Consider the following 25954-nt stretch of genomic DNA (forward strand, 5'->3'; position numbering starts at 1 on the left):
AAATATTTATTAATTTTATTGAAAATTAGTCCTTTTTTTTTACTTTGACTATATTAATGTTATCATTTTCGATATATTTTTTTATCAAATTCATTAACATTAAAAAGTACTTTAAAAATAACATTAAATCATGCAATAATGATACATATATAATCTTATTATTTACATTGTAACTCAAGTAAGATAAATGATTAAGTGGTTTAAATTTGGATTACATATTTTATTTCTCTTTGAATTATTTTTAACACTTTTTTTTACATAATCTTTACAGAAATTAGTCTCGATGAATATAGATTAGAAATATAATGGGTTACAGGATATACAAACATTACATACAATTACTTTTACCATTTTTTTTAGACGTCGATGGACTAAAATTGCAAATAGTATAATTAGAAAAGGTAAAAAAAATCATGAATTGAATATCATTTAAAAATTGCAATTTAGCATAATCTATTTTAGTGAAGTTTGAAACATATATTGATTTATAATTTATATTTTGTTTTTGTTTTTCTTAAATATATTTTTAGTCATTTAAATTTTAGAAAGGTTGATTTTTTGTCTCTCAAATTTAAAATTAATTTTTTAACCCCTATAAAAAAGCTTATTTTAGTCTCTTAGAATTATACATAGCATCACAGATAATATTATATTAAGTCAATCTTGTAACATTAATTAATTTAATGTAATATTTTTATAAATAATAATACTAATAACTAAATTTTATACGACAAATTCAGTAATTTGTGAGTTTTATTAACAACTTTTGAACAAAAAGATTAAAATAAAATATTTTCAAATCACATATGTTAAAGAAATTAATTTTGTAGTTGAAGAATCATCAAAATCAAATTTACCTTATCCTTAAAAAATTAAAAGCATATTTAAGTTTTTTGGTATGAAAATTTTAAAATATATTAATATTTTAATAAATTTACCTAATTATACGATTGAGCTTATGTTAACTAAACTCAGGTTGAATTAAATTGGATTTTTTTGAGGAAAAAAAAAAGACTCAATCTGATCCAATATTTGGGTTGGATTCTAAATTAGAACATGGAGGATCATTTATACCAATTGTCCAATAGCTAGATGAGTCCAGTGCGCTTTTCCTTTCTTTTCCGTAATCATCATTTCTTTTCTTTTGTTGCACTTTCTTCGTGTAGATTCTGCGTATGGTCAGCAAAGTTGCACTCTTTCATATATTTCACGATCTCCCAAGATATCAAAAACCCATTTTATCCGAAAAAGTGTCTCTTCCCAACAATAATTCACTCAGGACCCATGTTAGATGTTAGATATGCTACTGTTCCAGAAGTTTTCAGATGAACCAGTCTTTTTTTGTTTTTTTTAATAATTCTCTTAGAGGAAAAAATAAGTGAAAAAACAAAAATAATTCAACTTTTGTCCTTTTAATACCTGCAATTGGAAAGCATTTCACACTTTCCGTTTGTATGAGATAATAGTTAGTGAGGAATTTGGTAGAATTTGTTGGAAAATTCTGTTTAGACCAAAACCTTAGATTAATAAGATAATGTCTGAACACTACAGCTGCAAACACTGTATCTAACCAAACTAGTATATGGATGAGTACAATGACAGGAAGCCATAAATGCTTAGCCTCAGTCTGCAAATTTGTCAGAAATAGAAAAATGAAAAACTGCACTCACTTTCCTAATGAGAACCCGCCGACCCGGGTAAGATTTCATCATAAACACAATATCAGCGTTGAAAATGAAAAGATAAACGATCTGAACACAATTGTTACCCCAGCTTGATCAAATCACAATTGTCAAGAAGAGAAACCAAACGATACATGTCTAATAATATTTTCGCCATGAAAGATTGGTGGCCTCCCAGTCACAAGTTCCAGAAATACAACACCAAGACTATAAACATCACTCTTGTCAGTCAAATTGCGACTATAAACCCTGCATGTTTTAAACGAACAATAGAGAAATTAAATCAATGAACAGATAAAATCAACTTTAACCAATATATAAAAATAATTTCCAATCAATTAGTAAGATACTTTTTCTATTTCGGTTTCGGAAATCCAAAAGTCTTATTTTTAAATTCTCTCTAGAAGTATAGTATATGACTTAATCTAAGTATACTAGTAGACCGCTGAAAGTCATTGATTGCTATAAAGTTCTAATACTATGCTATCCTTTACTAAAATACAACAAAAATTTTCCAAGAAGAACATAAACCTCAGAATCTAGTCATAGAAACCTTATCTTTTAAGTTTTTAGGTTTGAATTTTGATAGGGAAATATATAGCTAAAGGTGAAAATTTGAACCTTGATTTGGTGAAATTGTTCTACAGTAATAATTAATTGGTATTATCAAATTCACATCCTTAGTCCACCATTAGGTCATAAAAAATTGAAAGCAAAAAATTTTAGCCTTGAACATAACCACTAATTGGCCTAAATAACTAGATTAGAACCACCAAGATCACAGTTAAGTGCATGCACAAATACACGAAATATGTTTTCATAGACTGGGTCCTTTCTAGTGGAGAATTAAATACAAAACTACTGGGGTACCTAAAAGAGACCAATCATAACTACTAGCTCTGATCCCACAAAATGGTCGGTGCAAAAAATTACAGTCATACAGATTTCAGAACATTATGAACACATGCTAATTCAAACACGCCTTGGCAGATAAAGATCAATCATTTTTTTCCTTTAATTATTAACCATTATTTATATTACTCTGTACTAAAGAAAAGTAGATCACACTCCCTTTGTTTCAAATGTGCTTATAGTATACTTGAGTGTGGATACAAGCAACCACCACTAACTTCAGAGAGAAGAAACTTTAAATTTAAGACTTGGAAGTATTTGTCAAATATGGAATATGCAGTTAGTATGGGAAATATCCATATTCAGTAAAGAAGATTGTTTTCGTGTAGTAGACAATCATAATTGTTGCCCTCACTCCCTCACAAACCAAATAATAAAAACTAGTCATCAAACTGCACATTAGTTGAGATTTCTGTGTATAATGATGGCATCCTGATTCTTTTCCTATTTTTCACTACTGAAGGGTAACAATAGTTCACTAATTCTTTAATAAATGCATTCTTCAACATTTTCCTTTTTAAATTTTGTAGAATATGGTGTCTCGTGTCTATTACTACTAATAAAACAAATTTTAATAAGATTTCTAGGCTTATCCTGAATGCACACGTGCTCAATTTTAGCTGAAGTAAATCCAGTTATGAAAACCATACCGGGGTCCCCTTTACCACTGTTGATACATGACCAGGTACATTTCCTTCAGTATCAGGAACTGGGGCAAGCCGTGAAAGTCCAAAATCAGCAACTTTTGCTGTGTACCTAGAGTCCAATAATATATTACTGGCCTTGACATATCGGTGGAATATTGGAGGATTAGCTTCTGTGTGTAGATATAAAAGACCTTTGGCTGATCCTAAAGCAATCCTCAACCTCATGGAAAAACTAAGAGGTTCTTTTGAATAAGCTGCCATAAAACATTAAAGTACATAGTTAAAAGTTAAAACAAACAACAGAGTCCTCAGCCTTATGGAAAGTACAGAGTCCTATTTAAAGTAAAAAGATACTATGATATTTTTATTTTTTTGATAAAAAAAATGTACTTATACAGGCAAAACAATATTTGTTGTTTCATCATTGATGACATAGTCAATGGTAAAGATGCAATGGAGTATGGACGCTATTTAGTTAATAGACAATACAGAAAATTGGATAACAAGAGCACAAAATATACCCGAAAGGTGATCCCTTAGTGTTCCTTTTGGCATATATTCATAAACCAACATCTGCAAGCACAAAGAAACAAACCAACTTACATCCTCATTTTAACGGAATATTTTCATAAAAATGTTAGCAACACACTCTTTGAACATCTTTATTATTGAATAAAACTTCCTGAAAATTACAAAATTTTGTGGATCTCATTTCTTATTTAAATGAGTTTTATTTATGATTTTGTAGTTTTTCTAACCAATAGTAAAAAAATGTGTTAAGACTGTGTTGCTTTGCTAACTAGCACTCATTAGTACATCATGTCCTCGTGGAATGCATCAATCAACATGAGACAGCAAGGCAATGGAACTTGTGGAAAATAAAAATTCCAAAAATAAATCACAAATCGAAGATAACTGACAATTATACTACAACAAATTCTTTTGAGTTTACATTTTTGAACTTTAAACCAAAAGTTACCTGTTCACCCTCTTCATCGCGGTATCCAAACACAGACAAGATTGCGATGATGTAACCTTGATAGCAATTCTATTTCTGTAAGGAACTCCCTCTCTCCTTGCGGTGAACCCTCCTGTGCACGTTTTATGGCAACAACAGTGCCATCAGGAAGATGACCTTTATAAACCTTCCCATAGCCCCCTTCTCCAATTTGAGAAGACTCGTTAAATTTGTTTGTAGCCAAGGCCATTTCTTTGTAATCAAATGATCTTACATCATCAACTTTTATCAATATCCTAGATGCTGTGAAAATATAGAAGCCTTTGCTTAAGATATATTTTAACCTGTTCATTCTTGACAAGTTCACAACCAATCAGATATGGTTAGCATCAATGAATTTATAGTTCCATATAAGCAACAAAATGAACTTTCTTTCAATGAAAATGTTATTGAATGACAAAAGAAAATAAACTAAAGGGCCAAATGTAATGGTTTGAGTGGAAAGCTCACGTCTTCAGGGTTCTTTATGGAATAGGGATGGTTATCACTTATCAGTGTTCATGGATGTTTCACCTTTTTAGTCCTATTTCTTGATGTGTAGAGAGACTAGAAAGCCTTTTTCAGGGTTCTTTCATGCTCCTTGTTACTAGAATTTTTTGTTATCTTCCCCATAATTGTAATTACCATTTTTTTTCTAATAAAGTATCTACCTAACCAAAAGGGGGGAACAAAGGGACATAAAACACAGAAAAAAAATATATTTCTCTAGAAAAGGAGCTTCAACATGCATCATTCAATTCTTACCAAAACCTATTGATTGTGGCAGCATTTTTGAGAATTTAACAATCCATGCCAACAGAAATAGTCTCAAAAGGTTAATGTGAAAACTTTAAGAATATTCTGAATGATGATAAGAGGAAAATAGTTTAGAATATACTTCAGTCAAAATAAAACTTGCAATAACATCTAGAGTCTAGACTTCTGATATGTGACATAGCCAGAGCATGGAGACAATTCAAAGAGGAAAAGATAATTGGCTAGTTCACTCATCATAAGGTACATCGTTTGGAAAGTGTATGATAATCTCTCAAGCGTGTTCTCAAAATAAGAATGGAAACAATTGCAGATAATGTAACTGCACATGCAATTGCACTTAAGATTATTCCAGCCAGTGCACCTTTGCTTATCCCTGAACTTGGAGAGCGGATAATCTGTGCAACAACAATAACCAGTACATGGAAAAAAATGACCAACCATAAAACATTTGGAAAATATCACATTCATACATGAATGACTGTGATTTATAATATTATACAGCAGCATGTTCATTTATCAGTCCTAATGACATTAATCCAGCTTAGAGTTGCTCTTAACTTGACAGCAACTTATAGCATATAATCCTACATCCACTATTGAAATGACTATGCTAATATATATAAATGAAAAGTAATCATCGAATTCCAAGCCAGTTTTATAAGATTAAATTAGACTGTAATTCACTTTCTTAAAATGTTATAAGTAATTGCTTTGTGTCTTGACCCATGGTGTGTTTCTGTTTCTCCAAGTAGCATATAAGGGAAAACCTGATATCACATTATGACATACTTAAACCCATTCTTTGCACTAGCAGATGGCAAAGGGTTGCACTTGCACCAAAACTTACCATGAGGCTACAAAACAAAGACTTGAAGAAAACAAGAGGTTTGAGGTAATCAACAACTTGTCGTAATGATATAATATTAATCACCATTCTTTTTTCTTTGTTTACAAGATCTTAAACTATGTGAGCAGCATATTTGCATGTGTAAAAAACTTTCATGTTTTTTGAATTGAAGTGCCTGTGCCTAACTATTTTATTTACAGATATTGGTATATATGTTGTTCTGTTCTGCTTTATATTTTGATAAATGTTCAATTTACTTGGTTTCACCTTCTGCTTTCAAGTTTCAATGACTTGAGAATTTCAAGGAATTATTAAAAATAATTGACTGAAATCATAAGTTCTGCAAATAAGACAGCCGTAAACTTGTATTTTATTTTGTTTGTCTCTATAAAGAACCGGGATTTGATTTGATTCATTTCTCCATCTTGCCCTGTGCAGCAGCATCCTTCTTAGGATAGATAATGGAATATTTAAGCTAGTATGATTGGATATAATAGGAAAAAATGTGTATTAGGTAGGAATCTGTGCTTGAATTGGTTTGTTCTCTTGAATTGGTTTGTTCTCTTTTGGCAAAATCCTCACACACAAATAGTCGATGATGGGAATACACACAACACGCCGCAAAGAAAATGATGGAAGACACGTGATTACGATCTCTAGGTGACTCGCAATGCTTGGAGATTGGATTGGATGGTATTTATTTTAATAGATACTCCCATCTTGTTCCATATATCTATTTATTAAAGATTAGGTATGATAATGAGCACCTAATGTGTAGTTGACATTAGGCTCAAGTGAGAAGATCAGTATTTGCCATATAGACGAGTCTAATGATTCACTTTACATAAGGGTTTTCATTGGAAAGATGAAGGTTTCATCGGGCAAGAGTGCAACCTGCTACATCTGGTTCTTGATAGCATATAGATTGACATGAATCTCAATATTGCCATACAAATTAAGGGCAAATAGAACTCCAACTTGTTTCAACCAGGCTTTTACTCCGTGTCAGACACACAATACTAATTATTTATCACAATGTTATAGATCAAAGATCAAGACTTCCAGCAAACAGACCACTTGCCCCCAACCAACGACCAATGAGTTCATTAACTAATGCTCAATGCAATTAGCGGTTTTTCAACAATGGTTAATAAATATATTTACTTTCAACATTCTCTAATCTATAAATTTTTTGAACATATAAATTTACATCTGCAATGTTAGATACTCCATAAATAAGAACGCAGCTGCAATGTTTACCAAAGAATGGATGCAAGTAAGAGGTGTAATTAGAAAAGACAAAACTTAGATGCATGGATATCATAATGGAATTTTAAAGCAAAACTGGTTGGCATTCCACAGGTAACTTTGAAGCTTCTGTGTAGGCAGGAAAATCAAAGGTTTCTTTCTAAAGAGTACAACAAAACCACACAGAGCAAATAAACAGTCTCCAAAGAATATTCAATCCAGTAAACAATCTCAAGCTATTCTCACCAGCACCTTATTCTTTTTGCCTGCTGATAACAGCAAAACTTTCCCATCCACTATATCTGCAGCCTCAATCCTCTTACTTTCACTATCCACTCTGCTGTTATTCAAGTAAAGCCCTCCTTGCTTCAACAACCGCCTTGCAGCCGATTTACTCTCGAACAAACCAGAAGACACCGAAAGATCCACCAGGGACAGATTCAAAACCTCATCATAAGCCAAAGAACAGGAGGGCAAACCCTCAGCAATCCCCTCAATGGTTTTCCAGTCCAACTTAGTCTCGGACCCCGGCCTCATAGCCTCCGTGGCCTTGAGAGCCTCAGCCAAACCATCCTCTCCATGAACAAACCGAGTAACTTCCTCAGCAAGCCTCCGCTGAGCGGTGTTAGGCACATAGCCAGGTCTCCCCATCTCCCCCTCCAAGGCAACAATTTCCTCAATGTCCAAAAATGTTAGAATCTTCATAAACCTAATCACATCAGCATCAGGAACACTAAAAAAATACTGGTAAAACTTATAGGGAGACAACAACGTTGGAGACAACCAAATGGCACCATCCTCGGACTTACCAAACTTTGTGCCATCACTCTTCAAAAGAAGAGGGAATGTCAAACCATAAGCACCCTCCACCTGCAAAATCTTCCTAATCAACTCAGTCCCAGCAGTTATATTACCCCATTGATCACTCCCCCCAATCTGAACACTAACACCCTCATTCTGAAACAAGTGCAAGAAATCATAACCCTGTAACAATTGATAAGTGAACTCAGTGTAACTCATTCCTTGCTCTGATTCCAACCTCTTCCTCACACTCTCCTTAGCCATCATTGACCCTACCCTAGCATACTTACCCACCCTCTTCAAAAAATCCAACAAACTAAACTCCTTCCACCAATCATAGTTATTGAGAATCACAACAGAGGAATCAGGACCCACCAAGTTAGGATTTTGAGCGCCACCCAGAATCCGTTCGATGGTGTTGGAAATACCCAATGTGTTCTTTTCCAAGGAGTCGGCGTCAAGTTCGGGCCTTTCGAGGGATTTCCCGGATGGATCGCCGACGCGGGCGGTAGCGCCGCCGATCAAGGCGACGGCGCGGTGGCCGCAGCGGCGGAACCAGGAGAGGACGACGAGGGCGAGGAGGTTGCCAAGGTGGAGGGACTCGGCAGTGGGGTCGAAGCCGCAGTAGACGCGGAGAGGTGTCGAGCACGCGCTCCGGAGCGCGTCGCTGGTGAGGGAGTCGAGGAGGCCTCGTTGTTGAAGGATTTGGATGACGTTGTTGTTGTTGTTGTTGTTGTGACGAGGTTGTTGGAGGATGAAGGTTGTCTTTGTGGCGCATTGGAGAGAAAAGGGTTTGAAGGAAGGGAAGAAGCGTTTGGTTGAATGGGTGAAGATGAGTGCTCTTGTTGGAGCACAAATGGACGCCATTCGCTCTTTCTTGTGTGCCTATCTCTCCCTCTTCCTTAGTATGGATACGAGGCTTTGTCTCATTCACCATTTTTATTCATTAATTATTAATTTGGATGCTATTTGCATTATTTCATTTATTCGTTAGTGTTAAAATAACGATAATAAATACAGTGGATTAACTCTAAATATAGTGATTAATTCTATGTCATTTTAATATTTTAACGAAGAACATAAATAAAAGACGCAGATATTATCAGACACATAAATATAATGAACAAAAGAAAATTTTAGTTGTTTTCTCTGATTTTTCAAGTGTTGTAATATTTACCCAATTTTGGTCTTTAATGTTTTGATTCTCAAGTATTTCAAATGGTAAACTAAATAAATAAATTCTGTCAAAATAAAAGCTAAATAAATACATGGAACTAATCTTAAATAACTCAAAAGAAATGTGATCCTACGTGAATTAACATAAAAAAGTAAAATGGAACAAAATGCAACAATTCAATACTATGATACAATTTGTTTTTTCTTAGGTGTGATCTCAAAATGTTAAAAGAGTGCTTCAAATTAAGTGATTGATCAACATGGAGAAGGTAAACTTTACATGCATTAGATTCATACAAAACATAAAAAATAATATTATGCTCATTTGTTATAATAAAAGGTGAATTATAATTAAGGTTATGTTTTAATAATAACAAATACTTTTTTATTAAACAATAATAATAAATATATAAAAATAATAATAATTGTGTTATATCAATCTCAACGATCAAGTAGTGTAGATTCTTCACTGTAATACTTAAGTTTAGAGAATTATATACCGTATTAATATATTGTCGACCAAGTAGATCAAGTCAACCATTTGATTGATGGTCGGTCAATTTGTGAAATACGTTTCATAGTAAAATTTAGTCTGATTTCGATGATGATTATTAAATTTAAGATTTATTGGCCTAATAATAACAATAATAATAAAACATGATTTAGATGATCATAAAAAGAAATAAGAGATTTAAATCCATAATATATCATCTTAGTGCATATACTAGTATATTTACTTATGCGATGCACGATATTTGATTTAATATATATTTTATATAATAATAAATATATTAAAAAGATAATATTTTTATTAGTTTCATGTTTTAAAGTATGTTTTATTTATATTTTAAAATTATTTTTACCTTTATTTTAAAATATAAAAAAGTTGATTATATGACATTTATAACAATAAGTCTAATTTTTTTTTTTATCCTATTATAACTAATGTATGTGTTAACAATAATATTTTCTTCCACACTAAATCTTTAATAATAAAATTTTTATTTTGAAATCAAATAAAATTGTTTCATATACATACTTTGTCAATATATGTTAATTCTTACACCGTAATATGTAATATAAGTTTTATGTTTCATTCTTTGATACTAAACCTTTTAATAATTAAAATATTATTTTGATGTCAATCGTAAGTTTATTGAAAAAGATAAGCATTAATAATAATCTCAAGAGGAATAACAACATAAAAAAGTAAAATAAATTCAATTAACTAAGACGTTATATGCATATAGTGTAACATTACTGAAGTTTAATGAATTAATAAAGGCTAAATTGTGTTTTTTTTTATTTCAACTATTCCAATTGTGTGATTTTGGTTTTCAAAATTTTAAATGAGAAGTTTCTCAAATATAATAATTGTGTTATTTTAGTCCCTAAAAATGTTAAATTTAGCAATTTTAATCATCAAGTATTGCAATGATACAATTTTAGATCATCTTATTAAAAATCAAATAATATTAAAAAATTTATATTATATACATATAATTTTTTAAAATTATATAGTTGTTAATATATTTAAGTTACATATATATTATAATTTTCATTCATGTATCAAATCATATATTTATTATTACTAAATGTACCTGTCTAGGGGCACACTCGTACTCTGCAGTGGGGGGAAGGGCCGAACGAGGGTCTTCAGGTGTGCTCTTCTGCGCGAGGGGGGGGAGGTACCTGCAAAAGGCACTCCAACGCTCAAGTCAAGACAAGCACGATATTCTAGGGTAATTAATGAACAGTGACATACCTTGACAAAAGTGACCTATTTATACTACCACTGATGGGCCTTGTCAATAGTGGGCCTCTCCTGAAGTTTACCAAATTAGGTAATACGCCGCTAATAGGCTCATTATGCTTTAATCACGTACTTATCCTCATTAATCATGGTGAAGGCTATAATTATTATCTCGTCCCTCGGCTCGGCCTTAGGCCGTGCCGTATACATGTTTGCTGCGCCTTTCGGCCCGGCCTTCGGCCGAGTCGTCATATGTTTACTATGCTGTTATACTTGATCGGCTTCTGTCTGAGCCGGTGTACGTCTTGCGAAGCCCACGGTTCTGTTCGTATCGACCTCACACCGAGCCGATCGCGCTATCCGACTCATAACATACTTTTGGCTGTAATCCGAGCCGGTGCTAATGTTAAGGCTTTTAGGGTTATTCACCTTGCGTGGGTGTCTGACGGCAAGGCACGTGTTGGTCCGCGTGACCGATAAGGTCCTTCCGGTACACAAGCCCCCCAGCCTTGAGGAGTGAAACGACGCAGAGGGTAAAAATGGCTTAACTGTCCTTCAGAACAAGGCCACCCGTTGTAGGGAAACGAAGAGTTGCTACGGTTGAGTCTTAATGATGAGTTATGGCTGCTGGTGGGAGATGAAGGGTTATAGCTGTTGGAAGAATGCCAAGGGTTATAACCGCTGAGTAGTAAATGACGCATGCGAAAGGTCGCGCGTTGTGGGCCATTGGATCTAAGCGATCCAACGGTACGCGGAGGGGTATGGCTTTCAACGTGGTTGCGGGAACGCCTATAAAAAGGTGTGTAGGGGGAAACCTCAAAGGCACGCTGTTAAACTTGCTTCGAGCCGAGATCATCCAAGTGCTAGATTATTCACTGACAATAGGTCAAACTCAACCATCAGGTACGTAATGGCAAATTCAGGTATTGTTCATGTTGGCTCTTCTGGGGACACGGTTGGCTCAGCTAGCGTCGCTTCGAGGGCAGCGTCGGACCGACACGACAGGTCGGCCTCGGCGTCGAACGGATCCGACAACACTGGATCCGCTTCAGGGTCAAGGCACATTACTGGCGAAGGCGATTCCGCCTCGGCAATAGGTTCGGAGGAACGGCCGTCTACGGGTTCATGGCAGTTTCCCCCTATTACGACTCCTGGTTATTCATGGGTGCACGGGGAAGTGGGTAGCGTCTACTCTCGGTACGCCGACAAGAATTCGATCGCGCTCTTTCTCTCGGCGACGAATTGTGTGACCTTCCCGGCCGAGGAAGATCCTGCTCCTCTTTTCTTTCAGCCGTGCCGAGGTGACGGCGGTCCCAACCCAGACTTCGTCTTCTTAGATCGAGGAAGCTGTAAATACCAGTTTTTTTTACATGTATGATTACATGTTCCGCGATCTAAAGGTGACACTGCCGTTCGACGAGTATTGCATGGGGATAATGCGCTTGCTAAATGTGGCGCCGACTCAACTTCATCCCAACACCTGGGCTGCCATGCAAGGGTTTAGGCGGTTGTGCTCGACCCTCGGCCTTCAACCTACCCCTCTCCTGTTCTTGTATTTCTACTCGTCTCGGCCAGCTAAGAAGGTCAAGTGGTTGTCATTGGTTCGGCATGCTGATTATTTGTTGCAGCCGTTTACTACCTCTTATAAAAACTTTAAGAGAGGATTTCTCAAAGTAATGATTAGGCCGTCGACGGGGAATAAGTACTTTTTTGATGACGACGGACAGCCTCTGTTCCCGTTGTACTGGACTCGGAAGCCGCGCAAGTACAACACAATGTCCAAGTCCCAGCTGTCCCCTGAAGAGCGCACTAGTTTAAAATTTTTGCTGAAATTACCTCGGCCGCTGCCGTGCCGACCTCTGGTTCGGTTACTTGAATCGGCCGACCCGATCGAAGAACTAATCGGTAAAGTAACTTTCCTAGTTGTGTAGGTTCTTACGTTATCATTGATTTTGACTTAATGATGTGCAGGTATAATGGTGAGCCGTGCAGACGATGATTTGGACATTCGGTCGCTGATCCGCAATCGGCTGGCGACGACGACGGGGAACCCTGTTCCGGCTGACGCCCGTGCGGCGGGCCATACATCTCAACCTCAAGGTGGGGGGTCGAGTCCCACTGCTAGGGTGAGGAAGGGGGATAAGGGTCCGACCTCAAGCAGAAAAAAGAAGGCCCGAGGGAGGCAGGGCCGTGGATGAAAGCCGACGGGCAAAGCAGCAACGACTAGCCAACCCGAACGCTCCTGAGGGGTTGGTTGGGCCTAACTTCTTGGCCGGCAACGTCAACGCTCAAGATTTCTTGAGCCAGGACTTGACCTCCAAAGTTGGGCAGGGGGTGCTGAGCCGCATGAGTTCGGCTCAAAAGTGGCACTTCTTTTGCGAGTTCCAGGTGCGGGCGGTTGCTTTGGCTCAAAGTATTGTGATGGAGCCGAACGGAGAAGCGGAAGGCCTCCGTCGTCAACTAGCGGAGCATGAGAAGTCTTTGCAGGAGACTTTGGCAGCGTTGACTGATGCTCAAACGGCCAACAGCAAGTATCAGGCCGAACTGGACCGCCGAGGGCGTACTGCTGATGACTTGGCGCTAAAAGTCCAGCGCTTAGAGGTTGCCTTGAGGGGGGAAACGGAGAAGGTTGGGTTGCTGACCAAAGAGCTGGAATCCGAGAAGATAGCCTTCGGGGCTTACCAAGAAAAAGCTCGTAGCAAGGTCTTGTCCCAGCATGAGGCTGGGTTCAACCAGGCGGCTCGGCAAGCGCGCTACTTTGGTGACTTCCCCTCCGACTTCCAGCTGGACATGACCAAGGACTTCTTCCAGGGGAAGTTGGTGGACTTAACGTCTATCCTGCCGGATCAGCAGCCGGACGAGGCGGCTCCGGTTCGGGCGACCAGGCTGGACGACGAGACGGCATACGAGGAAGGCGCCCCGGAAGACGGCCCCGTGCAGGGTGAGGCGGAGGTGCAGTCTTGAATTTTTTCTTGTGCGCCTTGTGTTAATGAGCCAATAGTGCTCTTGTTGAATTTTGCTGTTTTGTTTGGTTTGGTTTGTGTATGGATGGGCCGATAGTGCCCCTTTTATCCTTGTACTTCTCCAGGCCGATAGTGCCTTAATGAATATGTTATCATTTCGGTTATAATTGCTTAGTTGTCGTATTTATTTCACACGGTACTGAAAATTGGTAAGATTTGTAAAAATTTTAAGCCGCGTCCTTAACCGAGAGACATCTCGAGAGGGAAGACTTGTAAAAATTTTAAGCCGCGTCCTTAGCCGAGAGACATCTCGGGAGGGAAGACTTGTAAAAATTTTAAGTCTTTAAAATTTTAACTATAAGCCAACATCTGATGTCTGAGATTTTGAAGTGTATTCTTATTGACTTGATGCCTCGTTAAAAACCTTGCCAATCAAAAACCCCTTTTCACAATTTTATAAGGGGAAAAAAGATCGGTTCAAGGAAAAGAGTGCACCATTTTACACACAATTGTAAGGTAAATACAAGTTGGGTTCAACTATAATACGTTTTCAGATGTGTTGAATTCCAGGTCCTCGGAATGACTTTGTCGGACAGCTCCTCCAACTTGTATGCCCCATTGTTAAGCGCATGCCGTATGCGAAACGGTCCGTCCCAATTAGCTGATAGCTTTCCCTCGGAAGCGTTCCGCCTGGCCAAACCAGTTGCTCTCCAGACTAGGTCACCCTCCTGAAACGTTCTCGGCCTTAAGTTAGAGTTAAAACGTCGGCTCATTCGTTGTTTGCATGCTTCTGCCACCACTCGTGCCTTTTCTCGCCTTTCATCGAGGACATCCAGTTCGGCTTGGCATGAGTCATCATTAGATTCCTCATGAAAATGCTGTCTCCTGAACGAGGGTTCGCCTATCTCCACCGGAATCATTGCATCTACGCCGTACGTCAGGCGGAAGGGTGTTTCCCTGGTAGTTGATTGCGGCGTACATCGGTAAGCCTAGAGGACTTCCGGTAACTCTTCGGCCCATGCTCCTTTAGCCGTACCGAGACGCTTTTTGAGCTGGGTGAGAATAACCTTGTTTGCAACTTCGGCCTGGCCGTTCGACTGAGGATGTTCCACTGACGTGAACCGGTGCCGAATTCCAAGGTTTTCAAGGAAAGCGTTGAACTTCTTGTCTGTAAACTGGAGGCCATTGTCCGAAACGATGGCGTATGGAATGCTGAAGCGGGTAACCAAATTCCTCCATACAAATTTCTGAACGTTAGTTGCCGAGATGCAGGCGAGCGGTTCGGCTTCTATCCACTTGGTAAAGTAGTCGACCGCGACCAAAAGAAATTTTACCTGCCCTTTTGCGACGGGGAACGGTCCGAGCATGTCGATACCCCATAACGCAAACGGCCACGGGGAGCTGATGCTGTGTAACTCGGTGGCCGATGCGTGAATGACATTTTCGTGTCGTTGACATGGTATGCACCTCTTGACAAACTCAGCACAATCTCCTTTCAGGGTCGGCCAATAATTGCCGGCTCGTAACACTTTTGCTGCCAGGGTTCGGCCTCCGGAATGGGATCCGCAGATACCTTCGTGAACTTCCCGCATTACATATTCAGCCTGTAGATTGTCAATGCATTTAAGCAACGGGGTGGAGAATCCTCGCCTATAGAGTTCGCTAGCTACTATGGAGTACCGAGCTGCTTGGGTACGCAACTTTCTCGCTTCCATCAGATCGGTGGGCAATTCCCCTTGGAGGATGAAGTTCCGAATGGGAGTCATCCAGTTTGGTACTTCAGCATTGGTAGCCATGCACTCTACGGCCACACTTGGAGAAGGGACTTCCAGGTGAATTGTTGCTCTTAGCTGTCCCAGTTTTCTACTGCTAGCGAGCCGAGCTAACTGGTCGGCTCGTTCATTGCTACCTCTTAGAATATGCCGGATTTGAACCTCGGCGAAATCATCTTTGAGTTTCTGGAAGAGGTGATAATACTGCAACAAATTAGCATCTTTGACTTGAAAGTTGTTGTTGACCTGTTCGGCCACAATCTTTGAGTTGGTCCAGCATACGACTTTTTTCACACCCATTTCAGCTGCTAGTCTCATTCCGGCCAGCAATGCTTCGTACTCCGCTTGGTTGTTAGACGCTCGAAAACTGAAGCGGAGCGATTGTTCTACCGTGATGCCAGAGGGGCTAGCGAGAATTATCCCCGCCCCGCTTCCTTGAGCGTTAGATGATCCGTCGAGATGCATGGTCCATGGCTCGTCTTGAAAACTACCTGCTGGGGTGAGCTCGTTGACGAAGTCAGCCAAATGTTGCGACTTGATAGGTCCCCTCGGCTCAAAAGATATGTCGAATTCTGAGAGCTCGACCGACCAGACCATCATTCTACCAGCGATTTCTGGCTTCCGAAGGACTTTTGCAATCGGGCAATCAGTTCGGACTACCACCCTATGACTTTGGAAATATTGCCTGAGCCTGCGAGCAGTGTAGACGAGCATTAAAGCCATCTTTTCTATCAACTGGTAGCGCTTCTCGGCGTCTTGTAGTGTCCGACTGGTAAAGTACACCGGTCGCTGATCCTTCTGGTCTTCTTGTATCAAAACAGCGCTTACCGAATGACCTGATACGGCCAGGTAAACTATCATATCGGAGCTGGCATTCGGTTTGGAGAGTACCGGGGGTGAGCTAAGGCGTTGCTTGAATTGTTGGAACGACTCTTCACATTCGTCGATCCAGCTAAACTGCTTTGCTTTCTTTAGCAGGGCAAGGATTGGCTGAGATATCTCGGCCAGCCGAGGAAGGAACCGTGAAAGCGAGGTAAGCCGACCTGCTAACTTCTGTACTTCCTTAAGAGTGCCGGGACTCTTCATCTCCAGTATGGCCTGACACTTATCCGGGTTCGCCTCGATGCCCCGACTGGACAACATGAACCCCAAAAACTTTCCACCTGAAACACCAAACACGCACTTTTCAGGGTTCAGCCTCATCCGATGTTGCCTGAGCGCTCGGAACACTTCAGCGAGGTGGTGCATGTGGGCAGAAACTTCACCAGACTTTACGACCATGTCATCAACGTAAACTTCCAGGCACCGACCTATCTGATCATGGAAAATTTTATTCATCAAACGCTGGTATGTGGCCCCGACGTTCTTCAGACCGAACGGCATCACGCGGTAGCAGTAGTTGGCCGTCTCGGTGATGAACGCCATTTTTTCTTCATCTTGAGGGTGCATGGGAATTTAGTTATACCCCGAATAGGCGTCTAGGAAGGATAGGAATCGGTGGCCGGACGCCCCATCGACGAGCCGATCGATATTGGGCAACGGGTAGGCGTCTTTCGGGCAGGCCTTGTTCAAGTTGGTGTAATCAGTACACATACGCCATTTCCCATTCGGCTTTCGGACCATGACCACATTAGCCAGCCACATTGTGTAGTGCACTTCCCGTATAAACTGCGCTTCCAGCAATCTGGCTACCTCAGCCTCAATTGCCGCCTTCTTCTCCTCTCCGGTTTTCCGACGCCGCTGGGCAATCGGCCTCGCCTCCCTACTAATCGAGAGCTTATGGCAAAGAAAGTTTGGGTCGATGCCAGGCATGTCGGAGGGGTGCCATGCAAACAAATCTCGGTTGTCAAGTACTACTTGTTCGATAGCTGCCTTCTCTCGTTCTGAGAGAACGGTGCCTAGATAAGTAAGCTGTGCATCAAAAGTCCCGACTTGGAGAGGTTGCTTTTCTTCAATAGGTTCAACTCTTTCATCTTGATCCATTCTGGGGTCAAGGTTGAGTGCCCCCTCTGATGATACCGAGTGGATACGCTTGGGCTCTTCAACAATTTCCGCACGAGGTTTCGGTAACCGCAGGCTGGCGAAATAGCACTCGCGTGCCGTTTTCTGGTCGGCATGGATAGTGATCACCCGCCCCGAACCGGACGGGAACTTCATGGCCAGATGAGGCGTGGACACGATAGCGCCGAGTCTGTTCAGAGATGGCCGGTCGAGCAGAATGTTGTAGGATGTATTGGCGTTGACTACCACATATTTTACCGGGATGTCACGGTATTCTGCTCCTTCAAATCCGAAACGAGTCGACAACTTGATATACCCCTTTGTTTTAACCCGTTCGCCAGAGAATCTGACCAACGGTTCGTCATACGAGATTAACTCAGACTCCGTGATGCCCAACTGCTTGAACGTGCTCCAGTACAAGATGTCGGCCGAACTTCCTTGATCCACCAGCGTTTTACACACAATGCAGTTATGAATTTCGACGCTGATTACCATTGGGTCGTCTTGATCCGGGTCAATCCCCTTGAAATCGGCGCTGGTGAAGGAAATAGTAGGCTGTGAATGCCGAGCCGTCTCAACGACATTGACGTGTCGAATGGCGCGTAGGTGTCTTCTTTGCGCCGATGAAGAAGAACCACCACCTGCGAATCCGCCTGCTATCGTGTTGATGACTCTCCTGGGTTGTGATGTAGGTTCCGGGTCTCGCCTTTCTCTGGAGCGGCTGCGCTCTCTATACCCGCGTGTCTCGACTCTGGTTTCGGGGTGATCAGGCTGTCTCGACCGATCGGTACGCCGGGATGTATTGGGACGCTCCACGAAACCCTGTAGTTGTCCCTGCTTGATTAGATCCTCTATCTTGTCTTTCAACGCCGCACATTCCTCGGTTGAGTGCCCCCGATTACGATGATATTTGCAAGACCTGCTTGTGTCGGCCCTGGGAGGGGTCGAGGCTCGTTTCGGGACTGTCAATACTTCAGAGGCCAATGCCTCCTCTAGTATAGCCGCTCTACTAGTGTTCAGGGGGGTGTACTGCGGGTATCTTGGTCCGTTCCGGGACCTCTCCCGGGGTACCAATTCCTTCGGTCGGCTTCGGGTATTGCCTTCGATCGGCCTTTCCAACTTGGCCGCCACCTCTGTTCTAGCCTGATTGCGAAACTCGGCTAACTCCTCCATCTGCTTGTACTTATCGGCTCTTCGCCGAAGATCATCCATGTCTGTGGGCGGCTTTTTGCATATGTTATTAGCGAAGGGACCCGGCTTCAAAGCGGTAATTAAATGATGCAAAGCGACGGCGGGATTAAGGTCTCTGATCTCCAAGGCCGCCTTGTTGAATCGAGTCATGAATGCCCGTAGGGACTCCTTGCACTCTTGACGAATACTGACCAGGGCTAGTGAGGTCAACTGGTGAGGACGGCTAGTGGCAAACTGAACTGTGAACTGGGATGCTAACATGCTGAAGGAATCGATAGAGCTTGCCGGGAGTCGGGTAAACCAACTTAGTGCGCGACCCTTCAGGGAGGTCGGGAAAATCTGGCATAGCGCGGCGTCATCTGTGGTACTCAAGGTTACCTGCGTCAAGAACACGTCCACGTGTTCGTCTGGGTCTGTGGTGCCATCATACTTATCGAGGGGGAGTGACTTCCAGTTGTCGAGAAGTGCTGACTGCATAATACTCGTTGTAAACGGATGTCGGTGCGCTCCGGTCGGCATTGACTGTATCGGTCGTGCGGCCGATGCGTGGATGCTGTGGGCCGCGGCAGAGGTATTCGGGGCAGACGTGTGCTGACCGTGCGAGTGGAACGATCCCTGAGAATGAGTTGTCTCGGAGGGTTTCCAGGTAGTGTCTCGGTGTTGACTCCTTAGGTTAGCATTTTCCGCTCTCAAGGCAGCCATCTCGGCCGCATCCCTCTCCCGTTGCTGCTTCATGGCAGCCATTTCTTCTTTCAGCTGTCGCATCATTTCAGTCACATTCGTCTCCTCAATGGTCTCAGAATTGTCGACTCCCGATTGATGCTCCTCGGACTGATGATCTCCCATGTTGGTCTTTCTTGTCTTTACCATGCTTCCCTTCAACTCTCTTTCTTTGTTGTCTCTCGGTTCGGCCCCACGGTGGGCGCCAAAATGTACCTGTCTAGGGGCACACTCGTACTCTGCAGTGGGGGGAAGGGCCGAACGAGGGTCTTCAGGTGTGCTCTTCTACGCGAGGGGGGGGGAGGTTCCTGCAAAAGGCACTCCAACGCTCAAGTCAGGACAAGCACGATATTCTAGGGTAATTAATGAACAGTGACATACCTTGACAAAAGTGACCTATTTATACTACCACTGATGGGCCTTGTCAGTAGTGGGCCTCTCCTAAAGTTTACCAAATTAGGTAATACGCCGCTAATAGGCTCATTATGCTTTAATCACGTACTTATCCTCATTAATCATGGTGAAGGCTATAATTATTATCTCGTCCCTCGGCTCGGCCTTAGGCCGTGCCGTTTACATGTTTGCTGCGCCTTTCGGCCCGGCCTTCGGCCGGGTCGTCATATGTTTACTGTGCTGTTATACTTGATCGGCTTCTGTCTGAGCCGGTGTACATCTTGCAAAGCCCACGGTTCTGTTCGTATCGACCTCACACCGAGCCGATCGCGCTATCCGACTCATAACATACTTTCGGCTGTAATCCAAGCCGGTGCTAATGTTAAGGCTTTTAGGGTTATTCACCTTGCGTGGGTGTCTAACGGCAAGGCACGTGTTGGTCCGCGTGACCGATAGGGTCCTTCCGGTACACTAAATAAATAAAATTTTTGTATATTAATAGTATCATAATATTATTGATAAATTAATAACAATAATATTAATATTATATATAGAGAGGGATAAACCTTTAACAACCAAGTATTATTTTTTAACCAAGCTTTTCTAGACTCAAACAAGTATTATTTTATAAACAAACTTCTTTAGGCTCAACCTTATAACAATTGTTATAAAGATTACAAAGATGTTGTATTCGTTCACTTTAACTTAAATGTTATACAACTAGTATAGAGCAGTAAACTTTTACCGAAATGATGAGGATTATACACAAGTATAATTTAAAAATAATGCTTCTTTGTATATGTTTATGTACAAGTCTCTTCTCTTTTTGTCGTTGTGTTCTATGCCTTTCTTGAGTTTCAAATCTTCTTATACAATAGCTTGGAAAAGATGATTATTGCAACACGTTGAGTCTAACTCACAAGTTTGATTTATCTATCTTCAATGTCTTTCCTTAAGATGAGAGGTAACCATTGACTCACTCAATACAAACATTAAATGTATTTCACCAAATGGTACCTCTTATCTAATCAAGAAAGTTACTTATCAATTTTTCATACCAAATGAAGCTTGTAGAAGCAATGTCAGCGTAGTACAACAGCCAAAGTGACTTTATCTGTTTTTTCCCATGATTTTAGGGATTTATATCCTTAGTCCTTACAAAAAGTATGATCTTGTTCTCTTTAACAGATTTGTGTATTCCAAGATGATTTTCTAGTTCGATCTGTTAAGGAATAAAGCATTTAAAATGAATTATGTCATTAGTCACATTGGTCTATATGTTTTGTCTGATTCATATCACTTTACAGACGATCCACATCTTACACTTTGTCTAATAAGCATTTTTGAAGACGTTTATGAAAACATTTTCTCTTATAAAAATATTTTGTTTATTAACATTAAAACTCTAAAGATTAAGGGATTTAAGATTGACTTTTGACTTAACAATCTCCCCTTTTTATTGTGTTAAACACGTTTTCGTATTTTTGAAATGTTCATTTTCCTTTGTCTTAAAAAATATTTTTACTTTGTAAGATGAAAAGACTTTTGTCTTTTTGAAATGCTTTCATCTATCAAAAGGTTTTTCTTAAAGGTGTTTTGACTTTTTAACCTTGAAAAGATTTTTCAATTTTACTTAAGACATTTTTCTTAAAAGTGCAAAAATGATTTGGAAGCATTTTTCATTAGAGTGATGTAAGGCACATATCTAAGACATTCTAAGATCATTCAAGTGAATTAATTTTCACAAGTACACTCTTTAAAGACATGTATTTTCTTGCATTTACTTAGTTCTATCATCATTTGATATAGTGTTTAAGAAAAACTAACCGATTGTAATATGGCAGCTAGAATTATATTCAATTTTAAAACATGTAAAACTAAGTGTGCATATAGATCTTGTGAGTTCTAGTCTTAGCATTTCAAAGCTAAATTAAAGCATATAAAAGAGTTTTATGTAACGCCCAAATTCTAATACCCAATTTATATAATAAAAATTATAAAATTTTAAAATATTTCTGCAATTATATCATTAACAATATCTATATATTTATTTAATAAAAATGAAAGTAAAGAAAAGATTATTTTGTGAATTTAATACATGACATATCGTTCTAAAATATTTAGAATAACGTATTAATTTACACATTATTCCTCTTCCTTACCCTTTCAATACAATATTTATATTCATAATGGAAAGAAAATTTCAATTAAAATAATATGATTGACAAGTAAAGTTATAACAAATCCATCAAATAGCCTCCATATTCCGATTTCCTTCCAAGTAGGACAGCAATAACAACAACAGCAAAATGATCTGGAATCTCAAGTTGATCCATCTATTTTATAATATATTTAATTTAAAAAAAACAAAGAAAAGAAAGGAGTAAGAACGATATCCAATAAATAAAATAATTCAAAAGAATAAACAGAATTATTTATAAACAAAATTAAATATAAATATATATACCGATCAAATATTAGTTTTTGGTGATACAATAAAATTTGAATTATACTTGTAGTGACTAGTCAGGATAAATGAGCATCATTATAACAGCAACCAACAAAAGGATATTTCACCTTCATTTCTTACTCATTTAAATCCCCAAGGTTAAACCTCCAGCTACAAATAATTCAAACTTTATCGTCTATGGCCATAGAGTATTATTTATCTTTAAAATGAGTCAAAAACATTTTAACAAATTATATTAATCATAAAAAATTACTCAAAATAGATTTAAGAATTTATCATTATTTAAGCTTTAATTAAATAACACAAATTCAAATAAAATATATTAAGAGCACTAATTAATTAAATGACAATGACAATTATTATAAAATAATTAAACAATATAAAATGTGAATATATTAATAATTATCATGGATAAGAATAATCATAGAATAAGTAATAGTAATTAAAGGTTAAACAAATATATGAGGTTAGAAACACCCCACTAAATAATAAAAATAACATAAATAAATAAACATAATAATTAAAAGTTAAGTAGTTAGATGAGGCTAGGAACACCTCACTGAATAAATATAACAATAACATAAATAAACATTGTAATTAAAAGTTAAGTAGTTAAATGAGGTTAAGAACACCTCACTGAATAAATATATAAATATAGTGAAGTTAGAAGCACCTCACTGAATAAATATATAAATATAGTGAAGTTAGAAGCACCTCACTGAATAAATATATAAATATAGTGAGGTTAGGGACACCCCACTAAAATAACATAAATAAATAAACATAGTAGTATATAAAATTTTAAAGAGATAAAGTTCTCCTCCCCTTACCTAGAAATACACACTTATCAGATTTTTATTATCATACGTTCTCTTCAATTTTTCCCGTTGCTGCATGTCTTAATGGGAGCCTATTTATAGGAAATGAAATCTCACTTACTACACAATTGTATCTTATCCCTTTACGTAATTGCTTACGCTAAAGCTATATGATTGCTATATAATTGCTTTGCCACGTATCACATTTCCTACGCACATAATTGCCAATTGCTATACATTCACAATTATTGCTTTGCCAATTGCATTCACATTGCTACTGCACTTAGAAGAGGCCATGTTAGGATTTGATTTGGATTCTAATACATTATTACAAAATGTACTATTTATAATAATATTTTATTCAAATGAAGGGAATTGGAATTCGATTGAATTTCGTCTGATTGAATTCATAATTACTACAATTATTATATATATATTACTATTCAAATAATAAAATACTATTCATGAAAAATTTGATTTGAATTCTGATTGAAGATTATTATTCATCAAAATAATATTATAAAATATTTTTCACATTTTTTTTTAACTTTTAATAATCCCATACATAAAAAAAATAACCCTTTTAATATTAATATTGAATAAAATTTGGGATGTTACATTTTATATATGTCATAGCATGTTTGTTTTATCTCTTTCTTATCATGCATACCAGGGCATATCGTGCATATCAAAGCATATTTTCCTACCTTAGGCATCAAAGCATATTTCGACCTTGGTTGAGAAGGTGAAGGTGGTGGAAAGACTTGAGGGAGGCAATAAAGTTGGGAAGACTACTAAGGGACCAACTGGATCCAAGAGGAGTAATGGTCTAAGGAAGCATTATGATAGACCTGAGTCTCAACAAGAGAGTTCTATCACAAAGAAACATGCGGATGCACCTAAAGGTGGGGCACCGGATGTGAGGTGTTATAGATATAGGGGACTACACATTGTGAGAGATTGCATGACTACCACTTCCAAGTGTTCTCAGTGTAATAAGTTTTGCTAGAGATTGTCTAAAAAAGACCAGTTAAATAGGGGTGCACAAAGTGTAGAGCGGCCGACCACTACAAGTCAAGTTTTTGTGTTGATTGGTGCTAAGGCTTCCACTTCATCATATTTAGTGAAGGGGAAGGAAGAGGTAGTTGGTAAGGATGTCCCAGTCTTGTTAAAGAGAATTGTAACACTATCAATTCATAACTCTTGTTATTTTGTTGGCAGTCACTATTAAGAGCTTTGAGACTGTGTTATCCTAAGAAGTCTCTATCTTACTAATATGGGGCACAAGATCAATAGTGTCGGACATGAGGAGAGTGACTCGTCTTTGCCTGAGTTCATGTCGAGTGTTTGTGTGTGTGGCATTGGGCAAGAGTCAGGCACGAAGCTCTTTATCTAATTGGGGCCAAACGTAGGTGTTGCCACACTAGGTACAAGAGTGTGGAGTACTCTCTACCTCAATCATTTTGGACATGAGTGGTGCGATGTCAGGCATGGACGAGACAAGGAGTTTCATCTCTCAATGGCGTTGGGCACAAGTTGTATGATAAAAAGTTGTTACTTGAAGTTGTTTTACAGTTGATTGTTGATGAATGAGTTGTATGGGTGATCATGTAAAATAACATATGTGTTGATACGTAGTAAGTTAAACATGTTACAAAGTTGTGAGTTATTTTAAGTTGTTTAAGCTAATTTTTTATGTTATTTTATCAAAGTTGTAAATATTGCAAAGATGTGTAATATAAATATCAACGAGTGTCATAAAATGGATAAATATAAATATGAATTTACATAAATAAGGTAGAATTTTACTTAAAAATTACATTAAAATATAAATCTAAAAAACTTTTCATGGATATCATTTTTTCTCTTTTTTTTTTTTTTTATATCTATAGTTGAATTGAATATTTTATATATAGAAAGTAAAAATTTAAGAAACAATTAAAATAAGATTGAAGTTTGAAGTGCTTATTTGTAATGGCTAGGAGATGAAATTTAAATTATCTATTTTTAAAATTATTTAAAAATTTTACCCTCCTCGTCTCCAATTGGCTAAGCAGGCTGAACAGTACATACTTTCCTCGTTCCCATCCGACATAGCAACCCAAACTTTAGGCTAGTCATCGGTGTATTGACGAGTGAGTTCCGGTAAAACTAATAAAGGTTGTGATTCCTGTGATTCTTGCATAGGTTTGATTATGATTATAAATGCGGTTCATAGACTTATAAATAAGGAGAAAGATGACTGGTGAAAGACATGTTCTTCTCATTCTTGAATGTTCTAGGTCAGGACAACAACTATGTTCTCTTAGTTCATATTATTAAGGGTTTTCCGGCTGCTATCCCTTTACTAGAACAAAAATAATTAGAATAATTAAAGTTTAACTAATATTTATTTGTAAAAAAACAAAAACCCTAAGCTATTTGTATAAATGGGAAAGTTTAGCAAATTTGAACAATTGTTTTTAGAGAGAGAATAAGAACAGGCCCTACAAAAAGAAGAATAAACAAAGGGGGAAAAATGAAAATACAGCAACACGTATTAGGAAAAATCAAACTCGCCGACTTAAAATTTATCATTGTATATAATTTGACCAACTCAACATTAAAAAAAAAAAAAAACAGATAAAGACTAATTTATTCTATTTCTGTTGAATTTGTCAAAGTTTTTCGTTTACTTTTTTGATATTTATGTCATTGACAAGAATCATAATAACAAACATCACATTCTAAAATAACAATATAATTGTAAAATATTGATCTTTTATGACTTTTATACCTCTCGACCA

At 38.4% G+C, this 25954-nt stretch overlaps 4 protein-coding genes and 1 long non-coding RNA gene across 8 annotated transcripts; all 5 read right to left on the reverse strand.

The window, feature by feature from the left end:
- Positions 1-1499: 1499 nt before the first annotated feature.
- EMB2768 (Tyrosyl-tRNA synthetase, class Ib, bacterial/mitochondrial) lies at positions 1500-8832 on the reverse strand. Of its 4 annotated transcripts, none has more exons than XR_014429462.1 (5): positions 7363-8832; positions 4221-4502; positions 3763-3814; positions 3245-3495; positions 1500-1931 (listed from the first exon to the last, which is right to left on the reverse strand). XR_014429462.1 is itself a non-coding variant. In XM_083063190.1 (2 exons), exons 1-2 carry the CDS (start codon positions 8776-8778, stop codon positions 5249-5251), a joined length of 1578 nt encoding a protein of 525 aa, XP_082919316.1. In that variant the 5' UTR covers positions 8779-8832; the 3' UTR covers positions 4570-5248. The 4 variants fall into 4 exon arrangements, 1 of the variants encoding a protein (XP_082919316.1); XR_014429461.1 differs by having other exon boundaries at positions 4221-4543; XR_014429460.1 differs by having other exon boundaries at positions 4221-4552.
- Positions 8833-14336: 5504 nt separating this feature from the next.
- LOC145952001 (uncharacterized) lies at positions 14337-14723 on the reverse strand. Its single transcript, XM_083064218.1, has one exon. The coding sequence runs from the start codon at positions 14721-14723 to the stop codon at positions 14337-14339; it is 387 nt and encodes a 128-aa protein (XP_082920344.1).
- Positions 14724-14792: 69 nt separating this feature from the next.
- On the reverse strand, positions 14793-17000 carry LOC109810042 (uncharacterized). Its single transcript, XM_020373409.2, has one exon. It carries the CDS (start codon positions 16998-17000, stop codon positions 14793-14795), a length of 2208 nt encoding a protein of 735 aa, XP_020228998.2.
- Positions 17001-17030: 30 nt separating this feature from the next.
- On the reverse strand, positions 17031-19637 carry LOC109810026 (uncharacterized). Its single transcript, XM_020373408.2, has one exon. The coding sequence runs from the start codon at positions 19635-19637 to the stop codon at positions 17031-17033; it is 2607 nt and encodes an 868-aa protein (XP_020228997.2).
- Positions 19638-21941: 2304 nt separating this feature from the next.
- On the reverse strand, positions 21942-25225 carry LOC145951908 (uncharacterized). Its single transcript, XR_014429836.1, has 2 exons — positions 23181-25225; positions 21942-22216 (listed from the first exon to the last, which is right to left on the reverse strand). It is a non-coding gene; the product is annotated as an uncharacterized LOC145951908 (long non-coding RNA).
- Positions 25226-25954: the final 729 nt, after the last annotated feature.

The sequence above is a fragment of the Cajanus cajan genome, chromosome 9 (assembly GCF_000230855.2).
Source record: "Cajanus cajan strain Asha chromosome 9, NIPB_CcT2T_4, whole genome shotgun sequence".
In the NCBI taxonomy this organism is placed as follows: Eukaryota; Viridiplantae; Streptophyta; class Magnoliopsida; order Fabales; family Fabaceae; genus Cajanus; species Cajanus cajan.